Source organism: Halyomorpha halys, unplaced genomic scaffold, assembly GCF_000696795.3.
Source record: "Halyomorpha halys isolate HHAL.00 unplaced genomic scaffold, Hhal_1.1 Scaffold899.1, whole genome shotgun sequence".
Classification (NCBI taxonomy): domain Eukaryota; kingdom Metazoa; phylum Arthropoda; class Insecta; order Hemiptera; family Pentatomidae; genus Halyomorpha; species Halyomorpha halys.
In genome coordinates this window covers 657,389-674,992 of record NW_027105398.1, presented here as the reverse complement: position 1 = coordinate 674,992, position 17,604 = coordinate 657,389, and the positions used below count along the sequence as shown (strand labels likewise).

Here is a 17,604-nt window from a genome sequence, read left to right as displayed (position 1 = left end):
TATTTTCATATTTAAACTAAAATCAAGAGATAGTTGGAATGCAGTCTAAAAAAATACAACCAGTAAGTGTAATACTACTTTGATGTTCTGCAGGGATTCACACCTAACAACTTGTATTTCTGATGTGCGCCTACAACTTAGGTCAACCAATTATAACAGTACCATACTTTACATGCTTTTGATCATCTGTTGTCAACGATATCATGATTTTTTATGCGGAAAGTTTGTGAAGATCTTCTAATCCATAAAATTTTGGCAAGTTAACTGCCTATTGCTAAAGCAAGAATGTAGGAATAGATGTCTACATTCTGGACTTCCTATAAACTAGTTAGGGACATCCTTCCACTAAACTTTATGTCTGTTTAAAAATACGTTATTTTCTTTATTATAATTATAATAATTAAAAAATAATCATTTCGTTCACATTAAATTTGCAGATAATGAAATACAACAGTTTCTTGATACTTTATAGTATGTATTTCACCAAAACGATTACACCATAAGTTTTATAATTAGTTTTTAACGAGTCGTAACAATATGTGTGTCCACCACTTTCATGTTTAAGCTGAAAGCAGGATGGACAAACAAATTCATTTTCATCATTACTAACAGGTAAATTTTTGTAGAACTTTTGAATAAGTATTTTTCATATGTTTCCATCTAGATTATAATTTCTTGTTTATTTCCCCTGACATGTAATTTGTTAATCTCTTGTTTTTTAATTATTAGTACTGTTTGCAATTTACAGGGCCCAGTCCAATTTATGAATATTATAGTATAGGTAGGGGGAATAAAAAATGGTGGCTGTTTCAAAGCGATAAAAAAAAAATATTTTTTCATTCGGAGCTCAATATCTTAAAAATCAGGAACAACACAAGAGAACATAAGAGAACGTCATTTAAAGAAGAGTAAACTTGCTAAAATATGAGCCCTAATAGAGTTATTTACGTTCAAAAGTTTTCGAGATATAGCTTTTTAAAAAGCAACATTTCACAAAAATGTTGTATGGGACGTGCTGAAAGATCAGTAGTTAGTGAATTTATTTTGAAAAATTTATATGCCATTTGACGTTCAGATGTCAATTAGCTCTCAAATTAAAGCTAGTTTAATGAGCTACAAAATAGTTTATGATGTTTATCTTTGCAGGAGTAGTAGTTTTCACGAAATTTTCTAAAATAAATTGATTTATAGTTGTTCGGACAAATTTTCATTTGCCAAATTTATATTCATATGTGAATATCATAAAAATTACTACCCCTATGAAGAAAAGTGTCTTGAACTACTTTATAGTAAGTTAAATTTCCTTTGTTTTGAGTGTTGGCAGGCATATGTGCGTCTTATGGATCTAGAGATATATTTTTTCAAAAATCCAACATTTTATACGAACAAGAAATTAGCATTTTGTGAGTTTATTTTGTCAAATATCAAAAACTACTACTCCTACAAAGATAAACATTATTAACTATTTTGTAGTCAATTTAACTAGCTTTAATTTGAGCGCTGACAGACATCTGTACGTCCAATGGTTTCTGAAATGAAGTTTTTCGTTAATCAAACTTATAGTTGAACAACTATAAGTCAATTTATTTTAGCAAATATTATGAAAACTACTTTTATAGTCCATTAAACTAGCTTTAATTTGAGTTCTTATAGACATCTGTACGTCACATAGTTCCTGAGATATAGATTTCTCAAAATCAATTGACTAACCACTAATCTTTCAGAAGGATTTTTAAGAAATTTTGCTTTTTAAAAAGCTATATCTCGAGAACTATTGGACGTAAATAGCTCTTTTAGGGCTAATATTTCAACAAATTTACTCTTCTTTAAATAATGTTCTTTTAGATTTTCTAGTGTTGTTGGTAGTTTTTAAGATATAGATCTCCGAATGAAAAATTAATGTTTTTTTAAGGTTTTGAAACAGCCACTATCATATATACTTGCAGACTTATCAATTTTGACTAATAATTATACCTAGTTTTTATTAAAGTAATCAAAAATTGGGGTGAGATAACTGCCTTTTTTTCCTTCCTGGCTCTTGTACTATGTGGTGGTGTAACGATTCCAGTTGTTCTTCCAATGAACTCTGGCCAGCATGTGAAGTGCAATTGATAGTGGAACGGTGATCAGGTTATCGAGACGTGAGCTTGGGCATCAGTTAGCGACAGGCTGTCTTGATTTCACGTTGAGAGGGCACTACAATGTGACTGAATAAATTTCAAAACTCGGATGTGGAAATATGACTAATACTTTCATATATTTCTATAAATGTTTCATGATGTTCTTTTTCAATATCTTATTGAATTATTGGAGTCTGTTTTTATAATCTCTTTTCCTAGTATATAGTTAGAGTTCTGCCGATTTTGAGCTAATGTGTCCTTGGTTATTTTTGCAGTCTATTTCTATTCGTTCTAGATTTTAGTCAATGTTTATTATTTTATCTCCTATTTTATATCAATTGTCAAATCAAATTCCTCTATTTTCTCTACTCTGGGACTTAAATTATATATATTTTTTTTATCTTCCATTGTTTTTGCAAGACGAAATTGTGATGTTTTAAACATTTTGTTTACAATATATATTGAGATAATTATAAAACAAATATTTACTGTTATTTAATCTTTTATGTTTTTCAGGTGAGGAATGACCCAAAGGAACTATTCAATTCAGAGCTAAGGCTGTCATCTCATGATGTCAACACTACCAGTCTGCATATTGGATTAGATGACACCCCACTACACCTTGCTATAAGAAGCGATAACTTCAGCGAGATCACCAGACTTCTTGTTACTTCTACTAATGTAAGCATTAAAGGATCTGGTGGTGTCACACCTTTACATTTGGCTGCTACTAAAGGCTATGAAACTATTGTAAATGAGCTATTGTCCAAAAATGCTAGTGTTAGCATTAGAGACGATTCCGATGACACTCCTATTCATTTAGCTCTTTACAATAATAAATTAAACATTGCTAAGATCCTTATCGATCACGCTAATGATGTTAATATCAAAGGATATGAAGGTCGTACAGCATTACATATCGCTGCTGAGAAGGGCTACGAACATATTGTGAAGTTTTTACTGTCTAAAAAGGCAAATGTAAATGTGAGAGACGACAGCAATGATGCTCCAATACATGCTGCAGCATATTATGGGAATCTGAATATAATTAATATACTTCTCCACCACGCTACCGATGTTAATATTAAGGGATATTATGGTCGCACTCCTTTGCATATTGCTGCATTGGAGGGCTACGAATCAATCGTGAATTTATTGTTATCCAAAAATGCCACTGTAAATATAAGAGACTATTCCAGTAACACTCCAATGCATCTTGCACTTCATAATAATAACCCAAATATTGCAAGGATACTTATCAATCATGGTGCTAATATTAATATTAAAGGACATCATAATCAAACTATGCTACATATTGCTGCTGAGAAGGGCTACGAATATATTGTGAATTTACTGTTGACCAAAAATGCTAGTGCAATCACAAGAGACTGTAATAAGGATACTCCCATACATCTAGCACTCAATAATAATAACCCTAATATTGCTAAAATTCTTCTCGACCACATTACTGAAGTTAATATTCGAGGAAGATATGGTATTACACCTTTACATATCGCTACGGAGAAGGGTTACGTATCTATCATCAATTTACTTCTGTCAAAAAATGCTAGTATGTACATAAGAGACTATACCAGTGATATGGCTACCGCAATAGGGAAGGCAGCATACAGTGGGGATGTCAATGTATTAAAAAGTTTCCTGGACCACGGAGTCGACGTTATTAATTCTGATTTAGGTTTTGGACGTACAATTTTACATATCGCTATTGAGATGGGCTACGAATCTATTGTAAATTTTCTATTGTCAAGAAATTCCAGTGTAAATATAGAAGGCAATACAATACATCTTGCACTTGATAATAATTACCCCAATATTGCTAAGATGCTTATTGACCACGGTGTTGATGTTACATATAAAAGAGATTGTTACCACTCCTTTACATAAGGCGTCTCAGATGGGCTATGAATCTATCGTGAAACTGCTGTTGTCGAAAAATGCAGAGGTAAACATGAGAGATGCTTCCCATGAAACACCATTATATCAGGCAGTTTCTAATAATAACTCTATTATAGCTGAGATACTAATCTATCATGGTGCTAATGTTAATACAAAAGAATTTTATGATAATACACCTTTACATATCGCTGCTGGAAATGGATACGGATCTATCGTGAAATTACTATTATCAAAGAATGCAAATGCAAACGTAAGAAACAGGCTCGGTGACACACCATTGCATAAGGCAGCATTCAGTGGGAATCTCAGCGTATTTAAAGATATTCTTGAGCATGCTACTGATGTCAATACTAAGGGATATGAGGGTCGTACACCTTTACATATAGCTGCTCAAAGAGGTTCTGAACCTATCGTGAATTTACTACTATCCAATAATGCAAATGTAAACATTAGAAACAATAAAAATGAAACTCCAATACTTATAGCAGTTGGTTACGGTTACTGCAATATTGCCATGATACTTATCAATCACGGTGCTGATATTAAAATTTCAAGAAATAATAATGCAACAGTGCTGCACCTAGCTGCTGGTCGTGGCTGTGCATCTATCGTAAATCTACTTTTGTCTAAAAATGTAAGTGTAAACGTAAGAGACAATTTAAATTTCACACCAATACATTATGCACTTCATAATAATAATTCTGACATTGCTAAGGTACTTATAGTTCACACTGCTGATGTTAATCTGAAAGGATCAGATGGTCGTACAGCTTTACATTTCGCTGCTGAGAAGGGCTACAAATCTATTGTAAGCCTGCTATTGTCCAAAAATGCCAGTTTAAACATACGAGATAATCTCAATGAAACTCCAATTCATCTTGCACTAAAAGAAGGCTATCTCAGTATTTCTGAGATACTTCTCGACCATGGATCTGATATAAATATTAAAGGACATAAGAATCTGACACCGCTGCATATCGCTGTTGATAAGGGCTACGAATCTATGGTAATTTTACTATTGTCGAAAAATGCTAGTGTTGACATCAAGAATCAGATTGGCATCACTCCATTGTATTCAGCAATAATCCAAAAGAATTTATACATTACCAAAATTCTCCTTGAATATGGAGCTAACGTCAATATGCAGAGAGATAATGGAATGACACCTTTGATGGTTGCTTCCTCGATTGGCGATGAAGCAATTACAAATCTCCTTCTTTCAAGAAACGCTTCTTTAGGAATAAGAGATAATGTTGGCAATGCTGCAATACACTTTGCAGCGTTAGGTGGAAACATAAAAGTAATTAATACGCTTTTGGATTCTGGTGCAGATGTTAATGCGGGAGGTGAAAATGGGAAAACACCTCTTAATTTCGCAATATGGAAGGGCCATGAAAATGCAAAAAAATCGCTTAAAGAAGAATTTCAAAATTCAGAAACAGCTAATCAGGAATCAATGAAATATTACTGTACAGAAAATGAAATAGTCGCTGTAATGAAGGCTCTAGTAGGACACGGGGCCAAAGTGAACTCGCTAAATCTGCTTGACCAAACAGTGCTCCATGAGGCAACTGCACTAGGCTATGCTCGAGTCGTGGACTATCTGCTATCACAGAATGCCAGTTTTACTATCGAAGATTATGTTTGCTTCACCCCTCTCCAGTGGGCAGCTAATAATGGGAATGTCGACGTGATAAAGAACTTGTTGAAGTACGGAGATGACATTAACAGAAAAGGATGTAATAGTGTTACAGCCTTACACCTAGCAATCAAAAGAAATAACTCTCAGTTAATTAAATTTCTTATATCTAAGAATGCTGATACAAATGTGATGAGCGAAGACGGGCAAACGCCTTTAGACTTAGCTTTTAATCCTTTATCTAAAGAAATAATAGAACTACTCCTTGATCGAGGAGCGAAAGTGGAAGATAGTAGTTTCTTAGGATCGAAAATTCTTTTCGATGCAGTTTCAAATAAATCAGTAGAAATTGTTAAAATCCTATTGTATAAAACGAAAAATTTAGAATCCTATCCGACAACCATTCTAAATCAGGCCATTGGTACGGGGTTTGCAGAAGTAATCGATATGCTCATCTCTCATGGAGCAAACATAGTGGAAAAAGATATTCATGGAAACCTTCCACTTATTTCAGCTGTTGTATCGGGTAGTCCTGGAATCGTTCAATTAATTTTGGAAACTGGATCGAGTAGAATCAATAAAAAGAATTTTCCAGATTTTGTAGATGCGAGTTGTGACGCAAAGTATCGGATACCCAGGAGAATCGGAATTGAAATGCATAATGTGACAGCACTACATATCGCTTCCTACTACGGTTTCAAAGAAATAATCGGACTGCTAATATCTTACGGTGCTTCATTAGATGTTACAGACCAACGGGGATATTCACCACTCCACTACGCCAGTGAGAATGGCAATTATGAAGTTGTGAAACTGCTTTTGGATTCTGGTTGCAATAAAAGGGCATCCGATATCAACGGCATAACACCCCTACACATCGCTTGCAGGCGAGGTCTGTATGGAATAGCTGAATTACTACTTTCTGATCCACCAGCTCCCATAGATAAAGCAGACAATGGCGGATACACGCCACTTCATTTTGCCGTTATGGGGGGATCTCTAGAAACAGTAAAGTTGTTACTGAATCTTGGTGCTAATAAAGAAGCTAAAACAAATGATCTCAAAACTCCACTGCATTTAGCGTCTATAGAGAGACACGAGCAAATAGCTAAAGTTTTATTGAACGCAGGAGCAGAAAGGAATGTATTTGACGCTGATGGTATGACACCATTGCATTTCGCCGCTAGAGAAAAATATAAGGAGTTAGTTTTCTTAATAGGTTGGCCGGGAACCTTCGTCGATAATAGGAATAAAAACGGCAGCACTCCGCTTCACCTTGCATGCGAATGGAGCGCTAATTCCCGATGGAGTACAAAACACTTCGAACAACGTTTTATTGTTGCTCATCTCATCGTTAATGGCGTAAGAATCGATGCAACAGACCACAACGAAATGACTGCATTACATATTGCGTCTAGGGATAATGCTGTAAGTGTTATAAGTATACTTTTAGAAGCTGGAGCAGATCCACTAAGTAGAGATTCCTTGCTCAACTTACCGATACATTATGCCGCATTTAATGGCCATTATAACGTAATACGAGACTTGCTTCAAAAGGGAAATAAAATGAGTCAAAGTATATCTCTGAATATTTACCAAGAAACTCCATTGTTCATAGCTTCAAGAGAAGGGAATATTTTAGAAGTGGCATTACTCTTACAGGTTGGAGTCCAAGGTCTTCAACCTGATATTAAAGGAAGAACTGCTTTGCATCGCAGCGCTGCCAAAGGTCACTTAGAAATAGTGAAAGTTCTTCGTCGAGCTCTTTTAAATAAAGAAAAGGAAGATAAGTGGGGCTTCACAGCATTAAACTACGCTGCTTCTTGGAAAGGGTACCAACAAGTTGTAGATTATCTTTCGACTACCCAACGTAACTTAACATTGTCATATTATGTTAACAAATCAAATCCTTTTCAACATAATTTGAAAAACCAAATGCTTATGTATACGATAAATAAATTACCTTGTTTTAAATTGGGAATACCCAATTATTTTGAGACAGGCACTGAAAATGTCAAATATATATATACATAATTTGATCAAATGAATTTGATATTATTTAGATTAAAATAATTAAATATTTTATGTACAAATAATTACCTAATTAATACATATAATCAACCAATTACTAAATAACTCCCTATAAAATTCCATCCCTCTATCTTGGAACTCCACTTATCATTCCGTTTTCCAATTTTAGCTGATTTTTCAATGTTAATAAGTTTAAATAATTCTTTAACTCAAGTATTCTCTTACCGTTCTGATTAATATTTCAAAGGTAAGATAAAACCGTCGCGTATTTGGGTAGCCTTAATCACGTTAAAATGCCACAAGGCAATCCAAGGAATTATGAACTACCATGTATACATATAACAACCTCCTATGTGTATGTATTAAATAACTCATTTCGTCAGGAGGGTACGGAAAAAGTAAGTATACGCACAGTAAATACTTTTTAAAATTATACTAAAACCCATCCATCATATCCAACATATCCAAATTCTTCTCAAAACTTCCTAAGAATGGATCTACGCTCGAGAAAAAAGAAACATACAGAAGAAATCATGGATAAATACTTGCTGAAGGTACCTGCTTTAAAGGTAAGATAAGTAAGCCTACCCTAAGTGTAGTTAATACAATGTCGGAATATATTATATTTGACCAGAAATATCTATTTTTTCTCTCCATACTCTTGTATGTGTATCGTGTTTGGATTTGTGTATAAATGCTCATAGTATAAAACATTATACATTTATCGTTTTAACCTGGAATGTTTTAATAGAATTTAAATTGATTTTATTTGAAAACTGTAAGAGAAAACTTAAGCTAAAATATTTGTTAAAGCAACATTGGAAAACGGCTTTAAATACACCCTTATCAACTTTTTTCTCCTACCACCTTTATTAAATAGATAAATAGCAGAATTAATATATATCTTAATATATACATATGTACTACATATAGTATATGTATATGGGTACATGTAGTACCCTTCCTTTGCCACCCAATTACCTTATCACCCAAGGTTGGCTTTACTTATCTTAGCTTTAAAACATTAACTTATAGCGAGTATTGGTTGATGTAAGACATGTTATGGTCTCTAGAAAGAGATCGTAACTCCAAAAAAAAATTAAAGGAAAGGCTTCCCAGACCACTCGCCCCTGAAACTCCGAATTAGTTTCCCTCTTGTCTTACCTTTAAAACATTTATTAAAAACGAGGAGAGGAGACATAAGCTTAAGTATTAGTTAAATCAAGCAATATTGAAAAAGTGGCTAAAATTGGAAAACGCCGGAGCCCATTCTCCATTTTCAATAATCAATCCCATTAAACGACTGATAACCCCAAATACAAATTAATTCTTTCATTTCAATCTGAATGTCAGGTTGTCAGTAATATTATTTAATAGTCTCTAAATATTTAAATATGTAGAGAACTTTCGAGAGTAACAAATATGATTGTTGAAATGTACATATTTTTATTTTATGGTGTTTTAACATTTCAAGATTGTGATAATTGGAATTGATTTAAAGCGAAGCGGGCCATTCTGTCTGCCGTAATTTTTCATTATCCCGCTTGACTAATGTTGTTACCAAAAGTTCAAAATTAATATTTGTAGTGAATTTGAACTTATATTAACTAATTAAAGGTAATTCATACTTCTAATTCTAATTCTACTTCTTGAGAAAACCTCTTTTTTGTTATAGCCTCAAATCAAGATCATTCCATAATACTTGTCTCTCAGATTGGCTTTAGGAACGTCCCTGTATCTACTTAATTTAATAATTAAAAAATAGAAATTTCATAAGCGAATCTAATATTACCGGGGAGAAATTTAGATATTATTTTAACACATTATTGAATCTTATTTTAAAAGCATCTCAGATACTTTATGCCGAATAGGGAAGATCTTGAGCTTGAGAAGGAAATCAAAGTTTAGTTGAAGTAAAAAGTACATTGTCAAAAGCAAAGAACATTTTTTTTTTTTTGTAACCTTCATTAAAATAAATTTAGTACTTAGTAGTACTTCTTACATATATAATACATGAAATGCATTATATATGCTTTACTGTGTCTTCTCCCTTTGATTGGCTTGTGACATTATTAGGTGTTGATATCAGTCAACCTAAGGTGGTATAGTCTAGGTTATATAGGAAGTATCCCCTTAAGTTTCACCGAGTCAAACATTCACCAGTTATTTAATGATATACATTTATTTATTAATCTCGTAATTTTTCTACAGTTGAATAAAAAAAAAATTAATGAAGTTACAAACTTGTTTTCTTATTACCTATATCAGGAAATTATCAGGTTCTGCAATTTAGAATATTTTGTTACTTAATTACTTTCAAAAGTTTTTACAATTTAAACTTGATTTTCCTCAATGCTCCTTACTTTGTCACAAATAAAATCATCCATAAAGACCTTGATGATCCATATGTAACCGATCTAGCCCGAACTAGATATCAATCCTTCCATCAAAACCCTCTAGTTTTTAACCTTGCTTAATCTATTCCTGACAATTCTCCAAGGCGCCTGAAAAGAAGATGGACTGGAGACCTTCTAGTATAGAATTATGATTATTAATGGGTAGTTTCTCTACACACCTGTATCACTCCACTTTGATCTAACATGAAATTTACTTTATGTATTATTTATGTAAATACAGTTGTAAATAGCAACAAATAAATTAAATGTTTGATTTCTTTATCTGCAAATTTATTTTTAAAAAACAAAAAAAAATCTTGAATGTAACTTTACCATTATAAGTACATATTTATTTATGTATTTTGTTATATTTAAATCATAATCTTATAAATAAATTTATATGATGATATCCATGAAGTGTCTAAGAAGAAAATATTTAGTAGATATCCAAAATAACAAAATTTTATTGCAATATATAATAATAATTGTACTAAAAATCGAGGCATCAAATACTGTTTATTCCTTTTTCACTTAGAAAGTACATTACTGCGCCTTATTTACTTTCCTCTCAGTAAAATTAGTCGATTTATTGATGTAACCTTCAGTTCCATGACTGTATTCGTTGGATTACGATGGTATCGACAAACTATATCTTTAAGGCTTTTCATTTGGTCAATCGTATCATATTTCTATTGCCTCTTACTGATCTGAAAGGAATCAGCCGCAAGTATTTAGTATATTCCTTGATTGGACTATCGGTTCAAATGTCTATTCATTTTTACTATCAAGTCCTATACTCAACTAACATGAAAAATTACATAGGCTTAGCACTACACACTTTGATTTATTTAACTGAACAGATCATGCTGGTATCTCACTACCTATCATTTAGAAAAAATAAAATGGTGATTCGTTTACTTCTGAAAAGAGTAAAGGATCTAATCCCAATCGGAATGGAATTTCGTTTATTCAGAGCCAACTTTTGTTTTTGCGTCTATTGCATCACAGAAATTATCACTGGCTATAATTATTTAAATAATTATCGGTGGTTTGGAATATGTGTTACTATAATAAATTTTCAAATTTTCATGATAATAATGCAATTCGTGTATTGCTTGGATATTCTTTGTGAAATTTTTAGTGATTTGTTAGGTGATTTGAATTCTGCTGAACCAATCCTGCTCCTACAAATTGAATTGCATCAGTATTTTATCAGACTGTGTCAAAAAACTAATACATTTTTCTCCGTCACCTTAGTAATCGCGATACCCAAGCTGTTCTTGACAATAATTTCGTCTTTTCAAGAGACTTTGCAGTTATTTTTTTCCTCAAAAGACTTTTCAGGATCCATTTTCAACTCAATCTACTTATTCCAAAATATCTTCTTAGCGTTTACACTTAGTGATGTCTGTTCCAGGACGAAGGAGCAGGTAAGTAAATACATAAGGCTTTTATTCATTTCTCAATTTTTCAGTAAATAAAAAACCCTCTATTTTTGGGAATAAGCTAATTATTCTTAGGATGACATATCATAATTAATGCGAGGTAATCAAATATTGAATTTACTATTGACTATAACCATGAAAAAAATAATTCTTCGAATGAACTGTGATGGCTTGCAACTCCGAAAAAAAAACATTATACTACATTAAAAAATAAAAACTAATACTTTATTATAAAGAATTCCCAAAATCATCCTAGATATATAAGAAAATACATGAGAGAAAGTAGTCAAAAGGTGCGGTCAGGAGTGGTGAAAACTTCTAAGCGATACTTCATTCCACCAACGCGTTTCTGCCCGAATTCTAGTCTTCTTCAGGGCAGCAATTACTTAAAACAACTATATAATACTGAAAATACTCAAAATAAAAGATGGACATTCGCTCTGGAGAAGGTCTGATATTCGGGCCTAAACGTAGGCATAATCAAGTAAGCATTACTTGTTAATGTTCTTTCCTCCTGACTGCACTCCTCCCCTCTTCTCGTATTGTAGCAAAACGGACAACTTGTCCTGTTAAAGAATAAAAAAATGAAAAGATTCTTCAAAAGGTAAGCATTAAAAGTCTAAGGGACGATAGATGGACCAAAGCTTGCACTGAGTGAGGATAGCAGGAAAAGGGGGCGACCACATCGCAGGTGGAGGCATGAACTAACACAGTGTGTAAGTGACAACTGGTGGCTGGATACGAAAGTGGTGATTGGTCAATTGGATGCTGCAGCGAAAAACATTTGGGTACCACTGTTCCAGACTTTTATTATAATAATGTAAACCACTAGAACCCACGAAGAGCCTGAGGTTTAGGACTTTGCAAGAAAGTAATGTTTTTGGATCAACGGCTATAGAATTAGATGATTTTTTTCAAAATAACATTAAACAACTATATTTTCCTCCAATCAGGGGGAAAATACCACTTTATAGAGGGTGGCTGAGCGTAGGGCTCGAACCTATACTCACGTACAATTTTTGATTTCTAACTCTTTTTTAAATTTAATTAATTACTTTAATTCTTTTTATTCTATTTATCAAATAAATAATGTTAAAATTTATTTGATTAGTTTTATTATTATTTTCTTTTTTATATTCTTTGTTTAAATTAATTACTTGAATAACTTAATTTTAAAGTTTTACCTATACTCACGTAAAATTTTTGATTTCTAACTCTTTTTTAAATTTAATTAATTACTTTAATTCTTTTTATTCTATTTATCAAATGAATAATGTTAAAGTTTATTTGATTAGTTTTATTATTATTTTCTTTTTTATATTCTTTGTTTAAATTAATTACTTGAATAACTTAATTTTAAAGTTTTACCTATACTCACGTAGAATTTTTGATTTCTAACTCTTTTTTAAATTTAATTAATTACTTTAATTCTTTTTATTCTATTTATCAAATAAATAATGTTAAAATGTATTTGATTAGTTTTATTATTATTTTCTTTTTTATATTATTTGTTTAAATTAATTACTTGAATAACTTAATTTTAAAGTTATAGTTAACAGTACTAAGGTTACTGTAACTGAATAAATAATTATCTGCAACAATCGGTTTCGAACTAGGGTCCTAGGAGTTAGAAACATAGTACCTTACACACTGCGCTACCCCTCCCCGTTCTTTATCTTTATCCCAGAAATACGTATAGACAATTATATTGGAACATAATATTTTATTGGGATGAACAAATAATTACTCAGTGTTCTACCAAACCGCCCGGAAATTTTGGTTATTTGCAAAATACATAAAACATGTCAGAATCATCGATATAACAATCCAATCAAGTGATACCAAGCTGTTGTCTCCTAGAACAGTAAAAATTAGAAAAATCGAAAAAATATCCTATAATTAAAATTTTTACATCACTTCATCTTCTAATGTAATCGTCATAAAATACACAAGGGAAAGATCACGGGCTTGACTTTGGAAATATGAAATTGGTAAAGTCTGCTTTTTACGGGCAGAATTGTAAGGAGCATTTTAAATAAGTATAATTGACAATATTCCTTTGATTTATCCAAGGTGTTGACATTATATTCCTCAACTCTGTAAGGGATAAAATATGGTAAGTAGCTACAATAATATAAAATCTATAAAGATTATATAATATTGATGCCATAATAATAATAATTGAATATCAATAATATACTACCAATATAATAATATATACCTCTTATGTATTGATGTTCTGAGATGTAGTGGTAATTAAGGTTTTCTTTTTTTAATCTTCCCGTAATAGTGTATAAGTAATTTTTTTTCATTAATTAATCTTTTTCTTCAGGTAGACAGATTCATCTTCGCTCTTTCCACATTAAACAGCAAAATTAATATGAACAATGTAAGTTGCTCATGTTTTATTAATTTTCTTTTTTGTCTCAAGTCCTCAATTAAGGACAAATAAATAACAAGATTTATTTCTCCGTACTGCGCTCGCTTTTCCCGATTTAGCGAGAGAAATTATTATATGGTGGAAGACATTAGCTTGTAAGTTCTGAAACCATTTTATGATTCGAGCAGTATTATTAGAAGCATTTTTAAATTACTTCAATTCATAATAAAAATAATATCAATGTTTCTATTAATTGTTTAAGACATTCGAATCAAGCATTTTTTAGCAGGTATATACTTACTTTTGGTTATCTTAGAAAAAGTAAGTATATGTCAAATCATGCAAAAAGCATGTCTTATCTTAAATTACATAGGACAAGTGCCTTTATAACTGTTTTTTTTTTTGTTTGGTTTTTTTGGTGAACCACTAGTAAATGTGAAAATATTTTTTTTATTCTTGATGCTTGTACTAAAGAAATATCTGAGAACTTTTTTCGATTTCTAACGTATCTCGTTACTCGCAAGTTAAATAGCATAAAAAATCAGTGAAGACTAAAATGACTTTATTCTAATATATTTACAAGAACTACATGTTACTCAGTCTCTATCTTCTTACTTATATCTTACTTAGCTATCTAGTCTAGAAAATATATATGTACTCTGGAGAAGAGGGGATAGAAAAATAATGAAAATAGGAGAAGGGGTTTTGACCAATCGGATAATTTTAGGAGACTAGGTGGGGGAGGTAGAGAGCCTATGAGATTTAAAAGTAAAGTATTTGGAAGGCGTGGCTAAAAGTTCTAAGAAGGATACCAGGGCCTAGGACTCTTGTGCACTTACACACATATGTTAACCATAAAATAGCTTGACTGATGCAAGTCCATTGTTAGATGACAGCATGTACCTGCTCGAGTACCATTTACCATTGCCTTTTGATATAGGATTCTGTTAGAATGGTTTCAAGGGCCGTATGGGGACGTAGTTGTTTTTATTGAGTTTCTTTTGTAATGAAATGTGAACACAAGGAACCATATGTCTAAAGTGACCGAACCTACAGTTGGGCAATGGGCAATTGTTTAAATTTATAATGCTGGTTTCTTAACTCGCACAATCTTAGCTTCATGCTTTTGGCGAAAACATACTCGCTCGTTGTCAAACAATGTTTGTTAGATCATTATGAACTTTTCTTCTTTTAGCTGAATCGCCTCAGCATGGACTTGATTTCACATTTGTCCAGTATGTGTGTGGAATAGCGTTCCTTAGAAATAATCACTAAAAAATTTACCAACAATATCGAGATTTTTCTTCCCAAAAAAATTATAAATTTCCTCTCTACTAAATATTTTTCTGTGCTTATAAAAGTCAGTACATTGTTATATTTATTTATTTTCAATAAAGGAGGTCGGAAAAAAATAAATAATAAAAGTCAGTTTTTCTCCCATGATGTAGCCTATAATTGCATCCGTTCTGATTCGACTAATTCCTCCAAATATTAAATAAACACTTCCTTCTTACACAGACAATTTACACCCCATTTTGAAAAATTACAACAAAGCCAGAGAAGTAATCTGGCACAGTAAATTCCAATAAATTTAAACTTGAATATTAAAAGAATCTGCGTCAACAAGCTGCGTCAATAATTCAACCAATACCATTTTACTTTGATGAACTTACATTTAATTAAAAACATGATGATGATCTAAGTAAGCTATATACCTCGACTAAAATTTTTTATTTGATAGTTCCTCTGAAATGTTGTTTGATACTTTTATTCTTTCTTGCAGGATATTGTTAAGCAGTACCTTTTGTCTAGGCCTACAATAGAATTTGAAGCTCGAGGGTTCTTAAAGATCAGTTATTCTCTTTTTACTTTGGTAAGTTATAGATCTATTTAAAAAAAAAGAGAAAAAATGTTAAAAATAACAAAGTTTCAATTATTCTTTGTTATTGTTCATCTTATAAGCAGGTCAAGCTAATAGAGGTGATAATTTTTTTGTAATGTACTGTTTCAGATCATCTCGATATCTGTTACCTACGTAGTCATCCTTGTTAAATCTGATATAAATAGAGGATTTTAATGAATGGGATAGTTGATATTGTACTAAATTGTAAATATGTGCAACTAAATCCTGGATTTTATTTATTTGTACTTTATAATGAATAAATGAGGAGCTCAAGATCAAAATACATTTAGTCCATTTCTCATTTTGCCATTCAGAAACTTCCTTATCTGGAAAAATCTTGAATGAAATTCATTTGGCAGTGAACAAAAAACTTCAAAGTTTTATAATAACTCACAAGAAGCAATATGATCCAAAGCATTTTATACTTCAACTTTTTCCCCCAAAAAAATTATTATTCCCATGCAAAATTCGTCAAAAAATGGACAAAATACATTATAACTAAAGTAAAAATATTGAATTATCTTTATTATAAAACATTTTACCAGACGATTCCTCTAAACAAATAAATTGTAGATTTAACTTTACGTATGTAGAAGTTAGATGGCGGCATCTTCTTCCACGTCGTTCCATGCTGGACCGCTATGGGGCCCACACAACCCTGAGGGTTCGTCTTAGCTACGGTATATATTTGAAAGCAGTGTGGGCAGCCTTCCTGTCTCGAAATCTTGAGGACGGCGACAGTTGGCTTATTACGACTAGTAGTGCCTCCACCTCTTCTATAGGCCATGATAATTGAAATTTAGAATTAATTTCGTGAATTATGTCCGACATGAAAGTTCTGCATGTTAGGATTTTCAAAACGAACGCCATCGTGATGTCGTTCCAAAGAGGAAAGGAGCGTTGACCAGCGGATCTCCACCTCCATTCTCTACCTGGGCGTCACATTGCATAGGCACCTCACCTTCTCCAGTCACGTTCGGGAGAGACTCAAGCTGGCCCGCCTGAAGACCTACAGGCTCTATTATCTGCTCAAGTCTCCGCAACTCTCTCTAAGGCTGAAGCTCCAAGTCTACAAAGCAATTATCCACCCACCCATCGTCACCTCTACCAAACCACGCTTGAAAAGCTGCAGAGCTACCAGAACTCCGTCCTCCGGCGAATTGTCCGTGAAACAGCACAACAGAGGACCAGAAACACCGTCATATACCAAGAACTCCAGCTTTCCTCTGTGCCGGAATTCATAGGCCGAAGGCACATAAAATTCTTTGATGGGCTGAAGGCCTGTGCCAACCAGCTCTTCGGAGAAATCGCCCCACCAACAAGACCTGGTGGCAATATGTGAGTGGGTAATATGAGAACAATGGGCGATAAGTAAGTCTTCTTCCCCATGATTGTTTGTTCTCATTCCATTCTAAGATAATTTGGATCCCCACGCTAGTCTGCTTCAAGAAATGCAATTTTATTGGTAATTTATATAAACTTTTTTCTCTCTCCGGTAGTTTATATTGTTTGTCCATGATCATATAAGATAATGAAGTAGAAAGAGCACTTCTGAGGTGCTCCTGCTCGGCATGTTTCCTCTTCCGTTAGCACTTTATATTGTTACGAAAGTTTCAAAGGTCGGGAATCTTACGTTTTTGCCGTCTTCTTCGGACGGCGTTTTTCTGCTGTTGGGTATCTATACGGTACTCCAAGTCAGATAGATTTATAGATGTATTTAGAGCTTTGGCCATCGCAAGTTTTATCACTACCACTACTCTATTATTTAATAAG

The 17,604-nt window shown here is 32.7% G+C and overlaps 2 protein-coding genes across 2 annotated transcripts; both read left to right on the top strand.

Annotated features, from left to right (window-relative positions):
• The first annotated feature begins 38 nt into the window (after positions 1-38).
• Positions 39-4,025, top strand: LOC106686940 (putative ankyrin repeat protein RF_0381). The gene is made up of 2 exons (XM_014430551.3): positions 39-62; positions 2,637-4,025. Exons 1-2 carry the CDS (start codon positions 39-41, stop codon positions 4,023-4,025), a joined length of 1,413 nt encoding a protein of 470 aa, XP_014286037.1.
• A 1-nt stretch (position 4,026) lies between these two features.
• Positions 4,027-10,449, top strand: LOC106686939 (serine/threonine-protein phosphatase 6 regulatory ankyrin repeat subunit B-like). Its single transcript, XM_024358677.2, has one exon. It carries the CDS (start codon positions 4,036-4,038, stop codon positions 7,708-7,710), a length of 3,675 nt encoding a protein of 1,224 aa, XP_024214445.1. The 5' UTR covers positions 4,027-4,035; the 3' UTR covers positions 7,711-10,449.
• The last annotated feature ends 7,155 nt before the right edge of the window (positions 10,450-17,604 follow it).